We start from the raw sequence: 18,578 nt of genomic DNA on the forward strand, positions 1-18,578 counted from the left end.
CACGCACACACACACACACACACATATATATATGATTTATTCGCATCCATTACCCATATAACTTAGTCTTCCCCTTGAAGTTATGACCCCAAGTTGCATTACAAACTAGATTTCTTATATCACCCGCAGAGGAGCACACATCACTTGAATCTGCATTTCTTTACCATTATGAAATTCCACGTTCTTATTTTTCTATAAGCACCATATGGCCATAAAAAATGTCATTTTCTAGCATGCATTCAACCACTTGCTTTTGATTTTAAGCTCCCATCACCAACTCCACATCTCCATGACACAAGCCCCAACTTCTATCTTGCAATCACATTTTACTCCCAACAAGCACAAAAAAATAATGCCGTTTTGTTAAAACCAGGTTTTAGTGAAAACTTGGGTTTTTCACCAGTTTAAAAGTTTCAGTTTAAATTTCAAAATTACATTGTGATACTTAAAAATTGGATGGGATGCTCACATCAGATTTCTCCCCAACCAAAAAATCCTAACTCCACCATTGTTTTTGAAGACATTATTTGGTCAAAAATGAATTTTACACAAAACTAATTTCGATTAGTTGCGCCTAAACACGCATTAAACACCGTTATAGCACTAGGCAAATCGAAGCTTTGCCTCTAAAACAGTGTTTAAAGATATGTACTACCAAGATATGCTCACAGATTTTTTTGTGATGAAATTACTCCATTGAAAAGGCCCCAAGAGTGTTCACTTGGCCTTATGGTGTCACCTGATGACAGTTTAACGAAATGTTCAAGGCTCGAGAACTGGTAGAGCCAAAGAGAAAAAAGAGTGACGTAAACTTAGAGCCACATATGACGCAGGTGGGCATGCGCTAATGATGCAAGCAGGCATCTCTTGCTTTAAACCTTAAGCTACAAGACGTCAAGTGCAGAGCCCAACTAGGTGGGGAACAGTTCTTGTTGGCATGCAATAAACAAAAATACTGTTCTACAACTTCCACAGTTTAGTACTTTGAATTTTAAACTTTCTTCAAAATCTTGTTTGCACATCGAAGCAGTTCCGTTCAAAGCAGAGGACTTTCAGGTTCTAACGCGGTTAGAGATTTGAAAAAAATGTCTTTGTTTTCTAAACTGTCAATGCACAGCATCGTTTCTAATTACATTGACTTTGGGCAATCTCCCGGCGAGACAAAGAGGCCAAGTTGCTTTATTTTGCTAGACTTAATTTTTTCTTGTCTCTCCAAATTGGACTGTAGGGCCAGTGGAGCCATCAATGAGATGAATGCCATTAAACTTATGGTGACAGACCAACCGTAGCACCATACCTGATCTTTAATGGCTTTTAAAGCCTGTACTCCGCTCTCACACATCCGTGCACAAGCGTGGCCGTGGTTGGCTTCATCTCCACCAACTGCCATGAGTCACCAGGTTTACTTTCACAGGCAAATTGAGGATGCAATACGGCGTTTGATTTTTCTATCAAAGTTTTTTCCAGATTTCGGATCAAAGAAACCCCATGAGAGCAGCGTGAGCTCTGGAGTAGTAGCTTAATATGATTTTCTGACATTCGTTCTCTTTTTTTGTTCCCTAGAGAAATGGAAAAAACTCTACCTGGGCCTAGTAAAGGAGCCAAATGAATGTAAAATAGATTCAACTCAGTTTTTCGTGGATGATTACAGAAATGGGTTTGTAAAACATGAGTCTTGCTCGTATTCAAGGGCATAGTATAGTTGGTAGGATTGGTGGGCCTGTTAATAGTTTATCTAGTCTACCCAAGTCTCAAAACATCTGCAACCTTGGAGAGGAGAAGGGCTTCGGCTCTTCTTCGGACAGCTTCTGCTGACTCGAGCTTGGGCTTTGGCTTTTCTTTGAGCAGGCTTTTCTTTGAGCAGCTTAAACAACAGTTATATATATATATATATATATATATATATATATATATATATATATATATATAAACACACACATACGTACAGTTACAAGTCCTCGACCAGAGTAGCCTTGCCTCCGTTGTAGATGGTTTCTGCCATTCTCTGGGGGCACATGATCCTCAATGGGGGCCCCTTGTTGGGATGTGGCGGGGAAGCATGTAGACGTTGCGCGGTGAAGGTGTTATGCAAATTTTACTGTGCCGAATCCAATTCAAATCTAAATGTCCATGTATCAGCTGCGCCCGCGTCTTTAATGTCGACAATATTTTTTTAATACCTTTCATGTGCCTGACGATGAACGTGGCATGGATGGTCTCCTGCCTCCACAACTCTCCTGTGGACGAGATTCTCATTTCTCTGTACCAAATGTCCCTTTTCGTTCCGACTCCCCCTTTTACCCATGACTGTGAAAAACGGAGCTCAGTTTCATGAATTTTTTAATGGAGCAAGTAAAGCACCAGGAAGTGGCGTTCTTCTGAGCCCGACTTGCATTAGTTTGCTGACATATAGAAGGTTACTGGTGTTTAGGGAGAGGCAGAGGGAGAGAGCATCAAGAACCACACCGCTTTGCAGTTTCACTGCCAAGAGGAAGACTGCAGGAGAACCCAGACTTGAAAGAATTGTTGAGCGCAGAATGGTAGGTTTGGGACACAAGCTCTTCACTTGGAATGTCCTTCACCTGCTCTCCTCTATCTAAAGGATTTTTTTTTGCTCTATTATGTCTCTTCAGCCATTCTGCTTGAGACAAATAGTCCTGCCTCAGCTCGAATTGACTCCGCAGGTGCTGCAACTTGGCTGTTCATAAGCGGCCCAGAAAAGCCCAAACAAGATAAACTTCAAATTGGCATTCCACAGGAAAAAGGGTTCAGTTGATTTGCTTGCTGATGAAGCTCGTTCTTAGTGTCTTATTTGAGAAAAGTTCAAAGAACCACATTCAGCACTCATCCAGCTCTCTCTCTCTTTCTATGTGGGAAGATGGCAGCTCATGAACAAAAGATTAAGGTGCCTCTGTATTAGTTCCGGAATATAAGGTGCCATGGTTGGATCCTTAGAAATTGAAACAAAAAATCGAAGGACAGGAGCAGAGCGGCTTTGGAGTTTGAGATGTGAAAGGACTGCTCAAATTTAACGTGGTAGTGGCAAGGACTAAGACCCTGGCCCAGAGAGAGAGAGAGAGAGAGAGTTTCAGGATTCATATCAAAAAGCCGAGAGGAATTGTAAGTTAAATAAACAGAAGATTACGACTCTTCAATTCTTTTTTCTGAAATCTGTTCTCTACTTGTGATTATTGCTCGTAGGTATGTTGTATAACTAAATGGCATTGGATGAAACTCATGTCTATGTCTGTGATTATCGGCTAGCAGTCCCAACCTATGAATTGTGAACCAGAACAAATTAGCAATTAAATTGTGGGGAATTGCTACGAATTGTAACAGCCAAAGAAGATTACTGAGCTCCCATCATGAAAGAACCTTTTCCATTTTCATCCGTATCACAACCTACAGCTCTTTTCAAGCAATTGACTTGTACAGCCACAACACTTTTTTGATGAGTGAGGATCACGGCAGAGCTACGCCTGACAGTAAACAGTCAGGGTTTCCTCCCTGACAGTGAGTAGCTACCCTTTATCCAAGATGATGGACGGATAACCACCATGTCTAGAACTAAACACTCTCTGCCATTTATTGACATATGCTCTACAGACACCATGGATTTGCAGCATATGGTGACCCTCTTCAAACAGAGGCAATCCTTACCACGGCGGTCTCGATTTCACAGAGACACATTTAATGACCAAAGATAAACTGGAAATGGAGGCAAAGATGAAGGAGAAATCGTCAGGATCCTATGGTACCTCTGACCTGATCCTCACTAATTTCTGATTACACACTGCCACTCTCTGATGCACAGTCCTTCTCTGTCACCTGTTATCGTCTGTCCATGTTTACACAGGCCCAAGTCATTTCCTCATGTGCAGTCAAAGCTCATTGATTACTTGAAAAAACCACTTTCTACCACACAAACATCATGTCACCGAGTCACAGTAAGGCACAAGCCGCACAACCGAACCAACTACAGCAATTGAAACTTAGCTAAGAAAAGAAGGTGCTTAAGTTGGGATGCTGTCAGCGTACAGATGACACATTTAGGGTAAGTTAAGGCGTACAAAGCCAGCCTTTCTTCGTTCTTTTGGCCGTGACAGAGTCAAAACCAAGACACAAAGGGCCGTCACTGGCGTAAACACTGACACAGTTGTTGGCATTACAGACCGAGGCTTAGGAGAGCTCCCACAGGCATCTCATGGCCATCGATTCAAGAGAACTGAGTCTCTGGTTCACCGTGCCCAGGCTGGCCCTTTGACCCATACCATCTTTCCCGACGCCGCTGGTTCACTGTCTACTTTATTGCAAAGAAGAAGAAAAGTGTTGATCTTAGCATGGCTGGTTCCTTGCGCTGAAAAGAACAAATAAAAGATAAAGGTAAGCCAAAAATTAAATTCTTTGTCTAAAGGAAGATGATACCTTTGTTAAAAGTCTTCACACAAGTGCAAGACGGTCTCCCAGAGATTGGACCACATGAGTTCCAGGCCTAGAAAGACCGAAACGAGAGAAAGAAAAGGAAAAGGAGAGAAAAAAGAAACCATTGCTAAGGAAAGAAAATAAAAGAAGAGGAAAAAAAAAAAAAGATAAAGAAAGCACCCCCTGTGTCAACCACCTTACTGTCTGTGCTCTTTACTTTCAACCCCCTTTAGGGGAAATTTCCGAGCAACCAACCGGCCATAGTCAGCACTGAATCGAGTCTTGCTGCATAAAACAAGAGAAGGAATTTCTGTAGAATTCTGTAATCGGTTATGCAACCAGAATTCTGTACAAATCTGATTCATACTCAGGAATATTGGCATTGTTGTTTTTATTTATATTCTGTATATTTATACATATTTTAATAAAAGCAACTCTCCCCAAGATTTTTTTTTCCAAGGAAAAGCCAAAAAACTCCCAAGATCTGCAAAATTTCGCACAAGGCATGTAAATCCTTTTGGTAGGGATCTTGTTGCTAAAGCCTCAAGCCACTTGCGAAGCTTTACAGATGACTGGCAGAAAGCTTGCTTTTTCTTGGTGCAAAATCAAATTTTCTTGATGCTTATTTTGATGTGTGATTCTTTCTTTAAAAAGCATGCTTTTATTTTAAAACCTACCCGCATGAGCGATGCATTAGTACAAAAAGGCTCTACCCAAGTACATCTAAGCAAAACACAACCGGACAAACGGTTCCTCCATCAACTGCTTCTCTTAGCAAACTACATAAAACACAGTAGAGAAACCTACAAAGGTCCTAGAACTTCGCTGTCAAGAGAAGAGACAAGCTACTAAGGGCGAAGTAAAAGAACATCAGGTTCAGGAAAGTAAAGACTTCATGGCACCAGTTTAATCCCCAACTTACCATATTAAAATCAAGAACAGCAGAGTGGTCCTTGAAGATGGAGACGATACGGTGACAAAAACGTCCCGGGACGCTCTCTGTCACAAACAATTTTAATATTATACCGTATACGTATAGGATACGGTACGTAAGATACCTGCTCCTGCCGCTGGGCTGCCCGAGGTTGAGGAGAAGACTCACCGGCTCACATGACTCCCTGCAGAAACTGTATAAAATAATCAAGTCAAGTGAAAAATAAATGAGGGAGAGACGGATGGTGCTATTCTCGCTACTGTCAAAAGCCCGCTTGCTCTGCCCTGAGGCAAAAGGAGGCCATCCTCTGTCACCACGTTTAGCCCTCGGCTGCCCCACCACCATTAACACCACCACCAAGCTCTTTTACAACTATCCTGTACTTGCCTTCTCCCCTCTGGCTCTCCCAACTATGGAAGTTTTCAGTATGCTGAGGTACTGGCGGGGAGGAGGAGGAGGAGGTGGTGGTGGTGGTGGTGGAGGTAGTGCTGGTACTCCTGCCACCACCATCTCCGCCACCGCCTTGCAGCCGAGCTATGACGATGGGCCATTTTTCGACCTGGAGTTCTCCGTCCCGGACGAGGAAGAGGGGAGGAGCAGCAATAGCAGCAGCACCACGAGCAGCGGAGGGGATGGGGAAGGTGCAGAGGATGAGGAGGCCAGGGACTCTTTAACGGAGATCAAGTCGTTTGACGTCACCGTGTCGGATAACGGGCAGACGGACTCGAACCACTCGCCCGCTGCTGAGGACGACGACGAGGAGCTCTTTATCAAGGGACGGCTTGTCCCTCTGGAGCCCTCCGGGGCGGCCGTAATCTTCAACGACGAGTCTCAAGGGAAACAGGCTCAGTTTCCCGTGTCTTTCCTGAAGTCAGCCACTAGGTTCAGGGTTTTCTTCCTGGGCCTGAAGAAACACCCTCAGCTTCCAGCCGCCAACTCCGCCGCCGCCGCCGCTACAGTGACTCCTCCGGCTGAGTCCCCCGCCGGAGAAACGGCTGAGGATATCGCGTCGACGAAGGCGAAGCAGCACCAAAGCCGGTTCTTTACTGTGAAGCTCAAGGTGGAGGAGGCACCTTTGGCGTCACTTTTCACGAGGGATAACTCGCGGAGCGGGAGCAAGGCCAAGGACACGCCGGAGTCGGGTGGAGATTCCGGCCAAGCACAGCCGGGCGGCCTCACGGAGGAGGCGAAGCGGGCGAAGGTAGTCATGCAGCGGTATCTGAAGGCGATCAAGCCACTGTACGAGCGCGTCTCCAAGAAGCACGGCGAGAAGGTGAGCATCTCCGGCCACCTGAGTCTTGCTACCCCGGCGAAGCCCGCGTCACCGGAGGCCGCACCTGAAACAACTCCGGCGTCCGCCGCCCCCGCCGCTCCTCCGTCGAGGCAGGGGAGCCTCCCGGCCGGACTCCGTGTCGTCTACAAGCGTCTCGGTAAGAGTCGCTCTGCATCGGCCTCCGCAGCCCCGACGGTGTTTGTGCAGTCGCAGAGGCGAGATGACTCGCTTCTGCAGCAGCAAGACGGGATCCAGAGCGCCATCGCTCACTGCAAGCGGTCGCTAAAATCCGTCAACGGTTAGTATCTCCCCTCCATCTTTAGCTCAGCTTCCACACAGTTTCATGGCGTCTTGACTGTTGTCTCATTCTCGCTCTGCTTCCTCTTTCTTATTAAATGTTGCAGAGCCTCCGCCATCCTCGAACTCTCAGAAGGAGAAAGTGGAGGAACGGAACAGAGAAACCGGAGGCGATTCTACTTATTGATGACCCGACGGTGTGTAGATGTCACCACTCTGTAAAAAAAAATCACAGATTAGGATTATAAAACAAGATCCAAATGTAGCAAGAATCGTCTGCCCACTCGGCGGATCTCTTTTTTTCTTCTTGTTCTTGATTTTGTAGACAAGTTAGGTGTAGAATACATCAGATCCTCCGCTAACTTTAGTGAGTGCTTCTTTCTTTCTCTATTATCTCGAAATTTAAGTCTTTTTACTGGTAATAATCTGATTAGATCTTTACATATTATCGAACTTCTGTAGCGAATATAACCAAGAGCTTTTTCACGCTCTGATCGACAACAAGCAAGCGGCTGTGAAGCATCTCAGTAATTCTTTTTTACGAATGCTGTGAGTCCTTTTTGCTCATTCGGCCTCGGTTTTACCGGGAGGGTAGGAGGATGGCGGCAATAGTCCGAGAAAGCGAGTGAGAGTCGGTTCTCGTGAGCTCCTGGTGTTTTCAGGCAGAAATTTGTCTCATCTCTTTATCTCTCCGCCCTCTTGGACTTGTTCCCGGCTTCGTCTTTTCATTCGGCTCTGTTTTCGTCGCGTTCTTCCATAGTTTTTATTCCTTCCGTTTTCTGTTTTCGTCTCTTTCTTGCTCCCCACAACAGAGCGAGCAATAGAGAGAGAAAGTAAACAGCGAAGGCGTCAGTCAAGTGGGGAACGTCTTCTCTCCCTTGAGCGCGCGTGCAGAGGCGCGCAGAGGACGCTGCCCTCCACCGGAGATCAATCTCCTCTTTTTCATCGCTTTCCGCCATTTCGTACTCTGCCTCTCTCTCCTGCACTTTGTATGATCGATTCTTGAGTGATGTCTCTCCATCAATGGAGATTGAATTTGACGAAATGTCCCCGGAGAATCCACTGAACAATGGTGCTGAGACTTGAAAGAAGTTCCTTTTCCTGCTGGTTGATTGGCGGATATAGCGCTGTCGTTTTCTCCTTCCTCCGCTACCCTTTTCTCTGTTCCTGCGCGCAATGATGCCCGTCGCCTAGAGAAACTCGTAATTTACCGCGCCCTCTTCCTCTCGCGAGATCCGTCACGGCGCCGTTTTTATTGAAGGCCAAATGCCATCATGATCTCATCACCCCATTCACTTCCCTTCCTCTCCAAAACGCCGTTCTATCTCCGGGAATCATTCCTCGGAAACCGTCGGAATCCGGCGGATTTGGAAAAGGAGATCCATGATGGCGCTCTCGCTGCTATCCAACACGTGTTTCATTTCATATTATGGATCCGCTCAAGGTTTTGACGGGTCTCTCCGCCGTGGAGCCCACAAAATTTTGAGACCCTGTTTCTTTTTGGATCCCCCTACTGCAAATGACGCTTATCGGGTTTAGAGCTGATGTAACTTATTTTCGGGTTCGGGGCTTTGATTAAGACATGATATGAAGGGTTGTTGTCGGATCCAGATCTCGACCGCTCGGATAAGAACTTGGATCAGGATCCGAGCACGTGTCGACGATTTCCGAAAGCAAAAGTGGACTTTTCAGGAAAACTTCTGACGAACTGCATAATTTCTCGTGTCAAACATGAAACAGTAATTAAAATTTCTGCAACTGTTTGTGTTTGAATGGGCATGATAATGTGCAAATGTCTCAGTTTCCAGATTTGTTATCCGAGCAATCAAACGCGCCTTAATACTTCTACCAATTTTGTTTAATATATAAAGCAGCAGGAGAGAAAACTTTAGAAGCAAGCTTTTTTTTGGTAATTATAGGTTTACTTTTATTTGAACGTAACAAGTTGTCACTTTCTCATAAATCTATCTTAAAAATCAATCTTCTACATTTTTTTTTAAGTAAATTCATAAAACAATAACAATTGAGGCAAACAATAACCGTGTCATATGAATCATATCTCTTGTTTCATAAATTTACAATACATTTTTTTCTACCAAACACCTTATGTTTAATAAATCATATCTCTTGTTTGAATATGGGATTTAGTTAAAACATTCATGGAGCTCTCTCATTACGTGTTCTAAAAACATGTATTCCAACAACATTTTTATTATCAGTCTCCCTCCACATTGGCTTTCACCTGTCTGGCATTCTCTCACTTAAGGTTGGTACCTTAAGTTTAAGATTTTGCATGAAAGCCATATGGGAATTCCATTCTGATTATAAGGCAAGTACTTGGATTCGATTACATTTTTCTTGCCATCTGAATCTGGATCCGTACCTAGATCCAATTAGTTTATTCCCAACTAGTCGGATACAATAACAGTTAGATCTCAAGTCCATCTCGTTCACATCCTCTTTTTTAGCTCATGTCCCTGAGGAACACAACATAGCTAGTCTAGCAGGTGGGCCAGTCAGAGCTCGATCGTCATAGTTCGATTCTCATGACCACCACACCTCTGGATTGCAATGAGTGACAAACACTACTTTCAAGTTGAAGGGAATAACCATTGCGTAAGTTCACCAAGTCATTTGAAACTCCACCTGCCAAAATCGGACCCACCAACCAAACCGGTCCAGGTCTATGGGACTAGGCGACTCCATGGACCCACTTCTCTGGGTCTCATGGGTCAAACAAGTCAGGCCTACTCCACACTAACGGCTGCCATTGTTGCAAGTATTGGCATTAGCACTGTATTGGTTTGCAAACTATTCGGTTAAAAAAAAAAAAGTGTTTTTCCCTACTCCTAAGCCAGTTGGAAAGTTTAGGTAGACTGCCATTAAATTATATTAAGAGAAACATGAATCCTCGAGTATTGAACTCTTGACTTTCTTTAATTTAAAAAGTCTTAAACCGGGTTTCATAACCCAATGGGCAGAGCCGCGGAGCCGACCGCACCTGGGCCTGAACCCACCTAGTCAAGATAATGCAAAAGAAGAAAAGCTCAAAACCGCAGCCGGTCAAATGCAAACTGCCTTTTCAATAAACAAGAAGGAGAGGTCGTTTGGCGTTAAAAGTAGAGCGTCTTTCCATGATTGGCACTCATCTTTGACCACCAGACTCAGCCGGTAGCCACCTTTTCTCTCGCCGGGCTGGGGCCCCTTTTGCCGGCTAAAGAGCCGCCTTCATGGGCCCACCGGTCGATCTGTGGCCCTTCATCGTTGGAAACCGACGGTTCAGGTGCCTGACGGGCTCCACCACCGGACTTTGAACGGCCGTTGCCGGATCGGTCCTTCAATTACAGGAAAGGGCGCCATCGTGGGTTGCCATCTCATGGTAGTCTATAAAAACATGTTTTTTCCTCTAATTTCGCTTAGTTTGTATTTTGGATGATATGAAATACCAGCTTGTCTTTTTCATCCAAAACCTTTTGATTTGAAGGTAGGTGAGAAGTGACACAAGAGTCATGCATAAATTATTGAAGGTTCAAATCTCTTGGGTTGTCGGCTAAGTAAAAATTAAAAATCCATCATTGAATGCACTACCAACATTTGCTAGAAACACCATAAACCATGCTTTACTATGAATAAACTGTTACTTTAGTTTTATAAACATTGTTTTTTAGCAATAATTTTTTATTTTTTAGCCATTCAGTTCAATGTCTTATAGATTTGAACTCCCCTCAAGTTATAACTGATTTCAATTTGAGACACAGTTAAATATATTAAGATTCCAGTTAATAAAGCCAAGAGCCAAAATGGAGAGAAGACTCGTACAAGATCAGATCTGATCCATTTGCACCCCTAGATCATAGACTCGACCTTGTTTCTACGCTTAGCATCAAGGCTGCTAATGAGGCAGGTTCGTGTCAAGTCACAAAGATCCACTTGCTTTGTGCATGCAAGTAAACGTCAAGTCATGAAAAGAAAAATCTAAGATGATGGAAGACTCCTCTAATTAACTTTAAGTGATATGTAAATTAAGAAAGAAAAAAAATGAGAAGAGTGTCAAGGTAAAAACTAAGATAAAACCTTTGTGCTGTAAAAATGAGCCACTAACACGCAAACTGAAACATGACAAGACAACACTCCGAAGCACCGAAAGAAGGCCATCTACCATAGAATGATAATAAGTTGAGTGGAAGCTTCGGCCTTTTTTCTGGGTAATGAGAAACCTCGCTCACCTATATCATATCTAAACATAAGCTTATAATTAACTATTCAAATTAAAATATATCAAATACCTAAGACTCAAAATATGAACAATTAGTACAGGTATGGAGAAAAAAAAAAAATAAAAACTAAAGTTCGAAAGCCCTACCTTCTTCACAGGTTACATCAACACTAAGAGCTTGGCAAGACAATAAGAGCTTGGCAAGACAAGGTTGGCCCATTGGGGGCGAACAAGTCAAGAACATGACAAGTCCTTATGCCTAACATGCTACTCTAGACGCGGACAAAAATGGACCGGTCGCACCCACCTGAGCCGCTAAGTGGTGGTCGTTAATCATATACTTGGGGCCACATATCTTGGTGAACGAGTCCATGAAGTGGTCTTATCAACCACCAGTGTACCTTGGGTCCATTGGATATCGTTTCCTCTTTATTATATAGTTCTGTTATCGACAACTTCAAAAGAAAAAATAATTGGGAACCATGGTGTCCCTGTGTCCAAGAACCAAACCAATGATGGGCATCAGTTAATTCACGAACCATGGATTCTCGGGACATCCTGTGCAGTGCACTGTGTGTTCCCGTCCTTGTACGTCTCTTAAAACGAATTGATCCCATTCTTGTGTTCCATGAAACCTGTCTGCGTCCGGTTTTTCACGAAACAGTTCGTGTTGGTGAACACTTAGAGTATTGTTGGTCCAAATAATCATGCAAAAACAGATCTCAGCGTTGAGATTTCTCTTCTTCTTCCTAAAAGAATCGTCTCTTGAGGAAGGAGAAAGCTCCATAAGATACTAAGATACTGTTCTTTTCAGAGTTGTCAATTTCGGTATCGGCGTCATATTTGTCGGCCTAGTTTTCCTTTTTTATTTACAAAAATAATATGACATATTTTAAATGGACTTAAAAACATGGGCTTCTATTGGCTGATAATACAAGTTCTTTGGGGACAGAGAAACAACTCCTGGAGTGGGGAACTATGCAAGTTAGGTTGTATTTGTTGCTACCTCCTTGATAATGTAGATATGAGAATAAAAGTTTTGTTTGGCACATTTGATTGGGCCAGCAGCTAGTAGGTGGCTGGTCACTGGTTCAAATTTTGTGGGCACCAGCTCTTTGATCTTGCTGAAGCAAGATGTGACCCTAGGGGCGGGGGAGCAGCGTTGGGGTTGTACACTGACAGGCGAGCGACTAAGTCTCTAAACTCAAGATGGTTGTCCCAAAAAAAAAATGGAAAAAAAGGAGAGTAAAACACTTTAGTTAATTGTATAGTTGTAGCTCGACTCTCACCCTCGCTCCCAAGGTGGTCCACACCTGCTGCTTAGGCTTGTGGAGCGGCTGGTGCTCATAGAATTTGAGCTCTTGAGTGTTTCCTGAGCAGCCAAAGTCCAACAAACCGCAGCAATCCCCTTGGAATATGCTTTGTAACTTCACTACAAATTCTAACACAAAGAATTATTTATGAACTCCAAGCTTTGAATTGCAAATTTGTATCTCTTTCCAAGATGCAGCTTATTCATCACACGCAGCCAGATACTATGATTTGGAGTCTTCTTTAGCGACTCGAATGGTCACATACTTGAGTAATGCCAGTACCATTTAAGGCCATCACATATTTGATGACATCTTCCATAAAAATGACTTTTGTTACATTCAGAAAAGTGTTCAGCATATTCAGATTCTATTAAAAGGAACCATATTCAGATCCTGTCAAGGTTCGTGCTAATAATTACACGAACTTTACATCCATCTTCTAGACGAAACGCAGGTTCTCGCGAAGATGGAGTTAAAATGCACAGCAAAAGAATACATAAGGTACCATTGACAACCAAGTCCTACCAATCGATTTTCTCAATTTCACTTACTCTGTGCCAGTGTAAAGCTGTAGGGATGTGGGTAGACAAGCCCTTGAATCAGAAATTGATTAATTCAGAGGTGGTAAAACCAAGTAACTTCCAATCAATAGTGGCACTGCCGTATATCTGCACCCGAAGCTAGGCCCCAAATGGATTAGAAAATAGATAGAACCAGAAGATGATAACTCGTAAAAGCCAGTTCTGAAAGTTTTTACTGATCCTAATTCCTACCCATTCTTTGTCCTGGACAGAATCTGATTCAACAAAGTCCTACTCATTCAGACTTTCTCATACCAATAAGCCAACGAATTCTAACCCATTTGACATCCCTTTTGTGATTGGCCATGTGAACCCACTCACATGGTGGAAGCTAGTTGACATGGAAAGTGTCAAAAGGTCAGATTTGTTTCACATATCTGAGAACCCAAACCTGGTTGTTGTACTTTGGGCAGAGCAAGTACTAACTGTCATCAAAGGCAACATCCACCCTTAAGTCCGCACCTGGTGCCAAACCAAACCAACATACGGCAGCATTTGACTATTAGACAAAGACTGAACAAATAGCTGCCTGAGGGATTACTGAGACGTAAACTAAAACAAGGTACCACCTGATGTAAGGAATCACAGGATAAAATATCTAGGAAAACTTTCAGAACGAGATAATTGGTACTTCAATGAAGGTACATAGAATAGTTAGACCGACTGAATCATTGACTATCAGGTAACAAATTCAATGTCCTCTTCTTTCAACTCAATCCTACTAAGAGGACACAATAGTTATCAATATGTACTCCCTGATTAGTGTGTTCAAGTGCTAGAGCATATCAGAATCAGCGTCGTCTATCATGAATAAGATATGCTACCATCATGCTGTCTTAGTAACATATTTTGTCACCTTCAAACTCCAATTGAACAATGAAATTTGATAAAAAAACAAGAAACGCCAACAAAGTAAAATGGAAATCACAAGCATTTCCTCCTGTTCTGCCTCTCCATAAATAATGTTATGTTAGAATACTCGTACTTATCATTTCACATCTAAACTTTCTGCTTAAAATTATAAATAGCTGTTAGAATCAACATTTATTACAATGGACAAGGTGCAGCAGCCTCATTGACATGTACCTGTTACCGTAAGAAGAGATTCCTGTTACCATGGACAAGAAACAATTGATGAAGCTTACAGTGCTGTCAACATATGACTTTGGTTATCCAGTTCCATCAAATTCATTCCAAATGAATGAGACTTTACATGCCACCTGAGTTTGGTAGAATGAAGAGCCAATAGATTCATCACCCTCTTCTGCACATTCCAAACATATGATGCCAATACAAGATTAAACCTTTATCGAAGATATTGTAGATTCCTTATTCTTAACCACTTCCACGCATAGCTACGTTACACTTGGATGTAAAGTATCATTGTCACCTAATGCTCCACTTAGCATAACAGTTACATGCAAACACAAGCACTGCATAGATAAATGCAGCAGCACTTGCTTTCCTCAAGAAGGACAAATCTTGCATAAACTATGGAAAGGAAGTGCCTCAAATGGATCCTAAAAGAGGACCAGGATTGAACAAAAATGTAGTGCATGATAAATGGAAAGATAAAGGACAAGATAAAAAATCTTTCTTGATTTTGTGAACACAGATAGGTTTTGGGTTCAGTTCTCCAGCCATTCATCTTCTAAGTTTTACAGGTTGACCTCTTAGTGAGTGAAACGGTTCACAACATTTACTTTGCACATATGCACAGACACATGCATGGAATTCTGAGTTACAATAGTAAGATTTACTCCTGACATCTTGCAAACTCGAATAGAGCTTCAGGTTATGTCCCAAGAATGTATGACCACGAGTGTACACTTTGCATAAACCATGAACTGTATCTACTGATCTTTCACCAGCACCTGTAATTTAAATCCTCTCGTGTACAATTTGAACAGTTTCTTTACAGCTTCACAACGGCCATGTCAACTAGCCTTCAAGATGAAAATCATTATGTTTTTAAATCAGCACTTTTCTTCCAGATAAAGTTGATTACCAACTAAATCAATATTGGGGAAGGTCTTATAGAAGCGTTTGAGAGAATCTGCGGAGACAGCATCCATGGCAACAAGTTCCTTAGCCATTCCTGCAGCCTGAGACCTCATCCCATCATACGCCATACCTTCTATCAATAAGACATAAGTAGTCTCGTTGGGCCGGCACCCTTTATTCACCATTTCAGCTAGCATATCAATCGCCCTGTCCATTGAGTGTATCTTACATAAACCAAGGATCAAAGTATTAAATGTAATAACTGTAGCTCGAAACCCACAACGTTCCATGTCCCTTAACAAGCTAACGGCCTCATCGACCATCGCATACCTGCACAAACAGGAAATTAGGGTGTTATATGTAATGTCATCTGGATCAATCCCTCTAGATATCATGCTAGACAATAGTTTCAATGCCTTCAACTTCTTCCCACCATTCCATAGCCCATGGATCACTGTATTATAAGAACTAACATTTGGAGGACAACCCAAATTCCCCAGGTTTTCAAGTATCTCCAATGCTTGCTCTGCATTACCACTCTTCGACAAACCAGCAAGAATCGTGTTATAGTTTATGATGTCAGGTAGACAGCCATTAGATATCATATAATCCATTATTGCAATTGCCACATCCAACCTCCCATCTTTGCAGAAGGCAGATATTAAAGGATCATAACAAAATGTATCAGGTTTTAGTCCACTATCAATCATTTCCTTCAAGACTGCAGTTGCCTGATCGAGCTTTCCCTCATTACAGAGGACACCAATCAAAATACTGTAGGTGACTACATTGGGGCTGCAGCCTCTATTAACCATCTCACCGAGTAGGATTTCTGCATCTCCCCATCTCTGTTTACTCAAAAAGGCTCTCAGCAGAATGTTGTACGAAATGATATCAGGTTGACAATCATCAGCATATAAATTCTTGATAAATTCACGTGCTTCATCCAACCTCCCTTCCCTACACATCCCTCGAAGCATGACATTATAAGTATACGTGTCTGGCCTAAGACCCTTCAGCAGCATATCATCCAGAAGCTTCACTGCCTCATCAATGCCACCTTCATTGCATGCCGTCTCGATCAGAATAGTGTACGTAACAACAGTGGGCTTACAATTGTCCTGCAACAATCTATCCAACATCTGAAAAGCCAGCCCCAATTTGCCTCTACCGCACAGACTACCAATCAGAATGTTATAGGTAACTGTATCAGGATCGCAGTTCCTTCGTCTCATCCGATCCAAAATGGCCATGGCAGACTGGACTCTGTTCATCTTGCATAGCCCCCCAACGACAGCATTATATGCGAAAACATCAGGGGCACCGTGCAACTCCAAGAGATCCAAGACCCTCATTGCCTTGTCACTATTTCTTTCAATGAAGAACCCCTTAATGAGTTTCGTGCACAGAATCACATCTGGTTTGTGACCTTTGTTGATCATGTACTCTAGAAAATACAGACACTCACCATATTTTCTAAATTTACATGATCTCGTCAGCAATTTTATGTAGTGGGCCTCGTTGAAATCCACTGACGAGGTGTTGATATTCGGCCGGCAGATTTTCTCGTTCGCCGTGATGTCATTCGAGACCCGCTGTAGATTCTTACAGGCAACCACCGGGAACTTGAAGAACAGATCAAAATTTCTGGCGGGTTTCATGTGGAATGATGGGCAGTGAAGAAGGCACTCACCGAAAAGAACCGCCATGGTCTGAACGACCTTTTCTTCATCAGAGTATAGTCCACTTAACCATGACCAATCAACAACAAGAAGAAGAGTAGACAAGAACAAGCAAGAAAACAGAGAGAGAGAGAGAGAGAGAGAGAGAGTCCTTATCTAAACAAGAATCCTAGTGGAGAGTCAAGAGACACCTCATCGGCTCTTTTCAGATAAGGAGGGAATCTGGCTCACCCCTGCACGCCCGTGAGGCTAAGATGGCTGCCTTTTACCAACATTTCCATAGGAAGGAGGGACAATTTATGATTAACCCCTTAATTTTTAAGAAATTTCTCTCAGATGCTTAACATTTTAATGAATTGTCCAAGCGTTGGGCCTATGACTGCCCTGCCTTTTTGTAGCTTCATTTAACCTGTGAAATTGAAAAAACTCCCTTTACCTTCAACTTGCGACTCGTTTCATTACCTTGATATGTTAGTTATTAAGCAGCGTTGTGCTATTGATTAGGCAGTTAGGGGTGGAGCCAGGAACTTTTTATGTAGGGGTTGAAGTATGGCTTTAAATTTTTTATAAGAGTCAAAATATCATTTTTCAACTTTTATATAAGATTAATGAAAATTTTTAAAATTCATATGTAAATGTTTTTTTAAAACCCTGCCCACCCACCTTTGGCTCCGCTACTGTCGGCAGATATCAGCCCTATATATTGCTTTGATAACTGCACTTCCTATGTTATGCCGTCAACATGAAAATGCATGTTCCTATATTTTATCAAAGAGTTATTTTGGTCATTTTATTAGGTGAAATTTTTTCAAATTTTACTTTTACCATATTGGGGAGGGATCTACTTTTACTATTATTTAGGAGGGTCTTACAATTAATTGATCATTTCTAGTTCGTAACACATTTTGATCAACGTTAAAACAGGCAATTTTAGTGATTCAAACCGATAACGTCACTAAAGACAAATGATACTTTCAAATAAATGTCACTAAAAGGGATAAAACTCTTGATCGTCTGGCACATCTAGAAGTTGAGAAATGATATGAAATCGAATCCCTAACATAGCTTCCCGGTTTGGAAATATCGTGTTGATGTCTGCAGGAACTCATCCTGGCAGCGACATCAGGCTTCGATGGTAAGGAACTAATTGAAATCTGGTATTCTATGGTGTCTGATTGCTTCGTCTGCGATCTTTAGGTGAATGTCAGTTCGGTCACTTCGACCAAGGGAGAAAGTGGAACTGAAGCGATCAGTATTGCTCATTCAGATTCTGTATTGCTCGCTGGGTAGCAAGTGGAACTCAAGCGATCACTAAAAAAAAAAAAGAAGAGACAGATTCATCCACGGGTAAGAAAACTAGACGTCGATAAAAAGTAACTTCTACTAACATCCGGCTTTAAATGTAAGTGAAGATTAAGTTTCGCCAACATCCAGAACAAGACGTTAGTAAAAGTAGCCTTCATAGACACTTGCTGCTAGGATGTCGTTGAAGTTGAACTTTTAGTCATGTCTACTTTACAATCCATAAAAAAGTAAGTTTTACTGACATGTGGTGATGCTCACATTGCTAAAAAACTCTTTAATTAACACGTAAAACGTCGGTAAAAGTTACCGCAAAACTTTTATAAACGTTTTTAAGTAAACCTTTACAGACACATTTTACACATCGGTAAAAGCCTTCCCAATGCACTTCACACGTCGCTAAATCTTTCCTGACCCTGTAACTCTGCTTGAGCTTTTCTTCTCCTTTCTTCTTCTTCTTCCATCTTTTTCTTTCTCCTCCTTCTTGCTATCAACATTTATCAAAGTGCCCATTGTAGGTGTTCTTCATCAATTTTTGACATCTAAATAAAAAA

The 18,578-nt window shown here is 42.3% G+C and overlaps 2 protein-coding genes and 1 long non-coding RNA gene across 3 annotated transcripts; 1 reads left to right on the forward strand and 2 right to left on the reverse strand.

Moving 5' to 3' along the window:
- Positions 1-3,992: 3,992 nt before the first annotated feature.
- On the reverse strand, positions 3,993-5,485 carry LOC116267133 (uncharacterized). Its single transcript, XR_004175521.2, has 2 exons — positions 5,345-5,485; positions 3,993-4,707 (listed from the first exon to the last, which is right to left on the reverse strand). It is a non-coding gene; the product is annotated as an uncharacterized LOC116267133 (long non-coding RNA).
- On the forward strand, positions 4,701-7,288 carry LOC116267132 (probable membrane-associated kinase regulator 2). The gene is made up of 2 exons (XM_031648718.2): positions 4,701-6,927; positions 7,034-7,288. Exons 1-2 carry the CDS (start codon positions 5,583-5,585, stop codon positions 7,111-7,113), a joined length of 1,425 nt encoding a protein of 474 aa, XP_031504578.1. The 5' UTR covers positions 4,701-5,582; the 3' UTR covers positions 7,114-7,288.
- A 7,333-nt stretch (positions 7,289-14,621) lies between these two features.
- Positions 14,622-16,945, reverse strand: LOC116267248 (pentatricopeptide repeat-containing protein At3g04760, chloroplastic-like). The gene has a single exon (XM_031648873.2). The coding sequence runs from the start codon at positions 16,747-16,749 to the stop codon at positions 15,013-15,015; it is 1,737 nt and encodes a 578-aa protein (XP_031504733.1). The 5' UTR covers positions 16,750-16,945; the 3' UTR covers positions 14,622-15,012.
- Positions 16,946-18,578: the final 1,633 nt, after the last annotated feature.

This window comes from Nymphaea colorata, chromosome 13 (genome assembly GCF_008831285.2).
Source record: "Nymphaea colorata isolate Beijing-Zhang1983 chromosome 13, ASM883128v2, whole genome shotgun sequence".
Lineage (NCBI taxonomy): Eukaryota > Viridiplantae > Streptophyta > Magnoliopsida > Nymphaeales > Nymphaeaceae > Nymphaea > Nymphaea colorata.

Excerpts from the sequence above, each read along its gene's own strand:
- LOC116267248 (XM_031648873.2), bottom strand. The coding sequence starts at position 16,749 with ATGGCGGTTCTTTTCGGTGAGTGCCTTCTTCACTGCCCATCATTCCAC.
- LOC116267132 (XM_031648718.2), top strand. The coding sequence starts at position 5,583 with ATGAGGGAGAGACGGATGGTGCTATTCTCGCTACTGTCAAAAGCCCGC. Across the intron at positions 6,928-7,033 it reads GTCGCTAAAATCCGTCAACG|AGCCTCCGCCATCCTCGAAC; the intron begins GTTAGTATCTCC and ends TAAATGTTGCAG.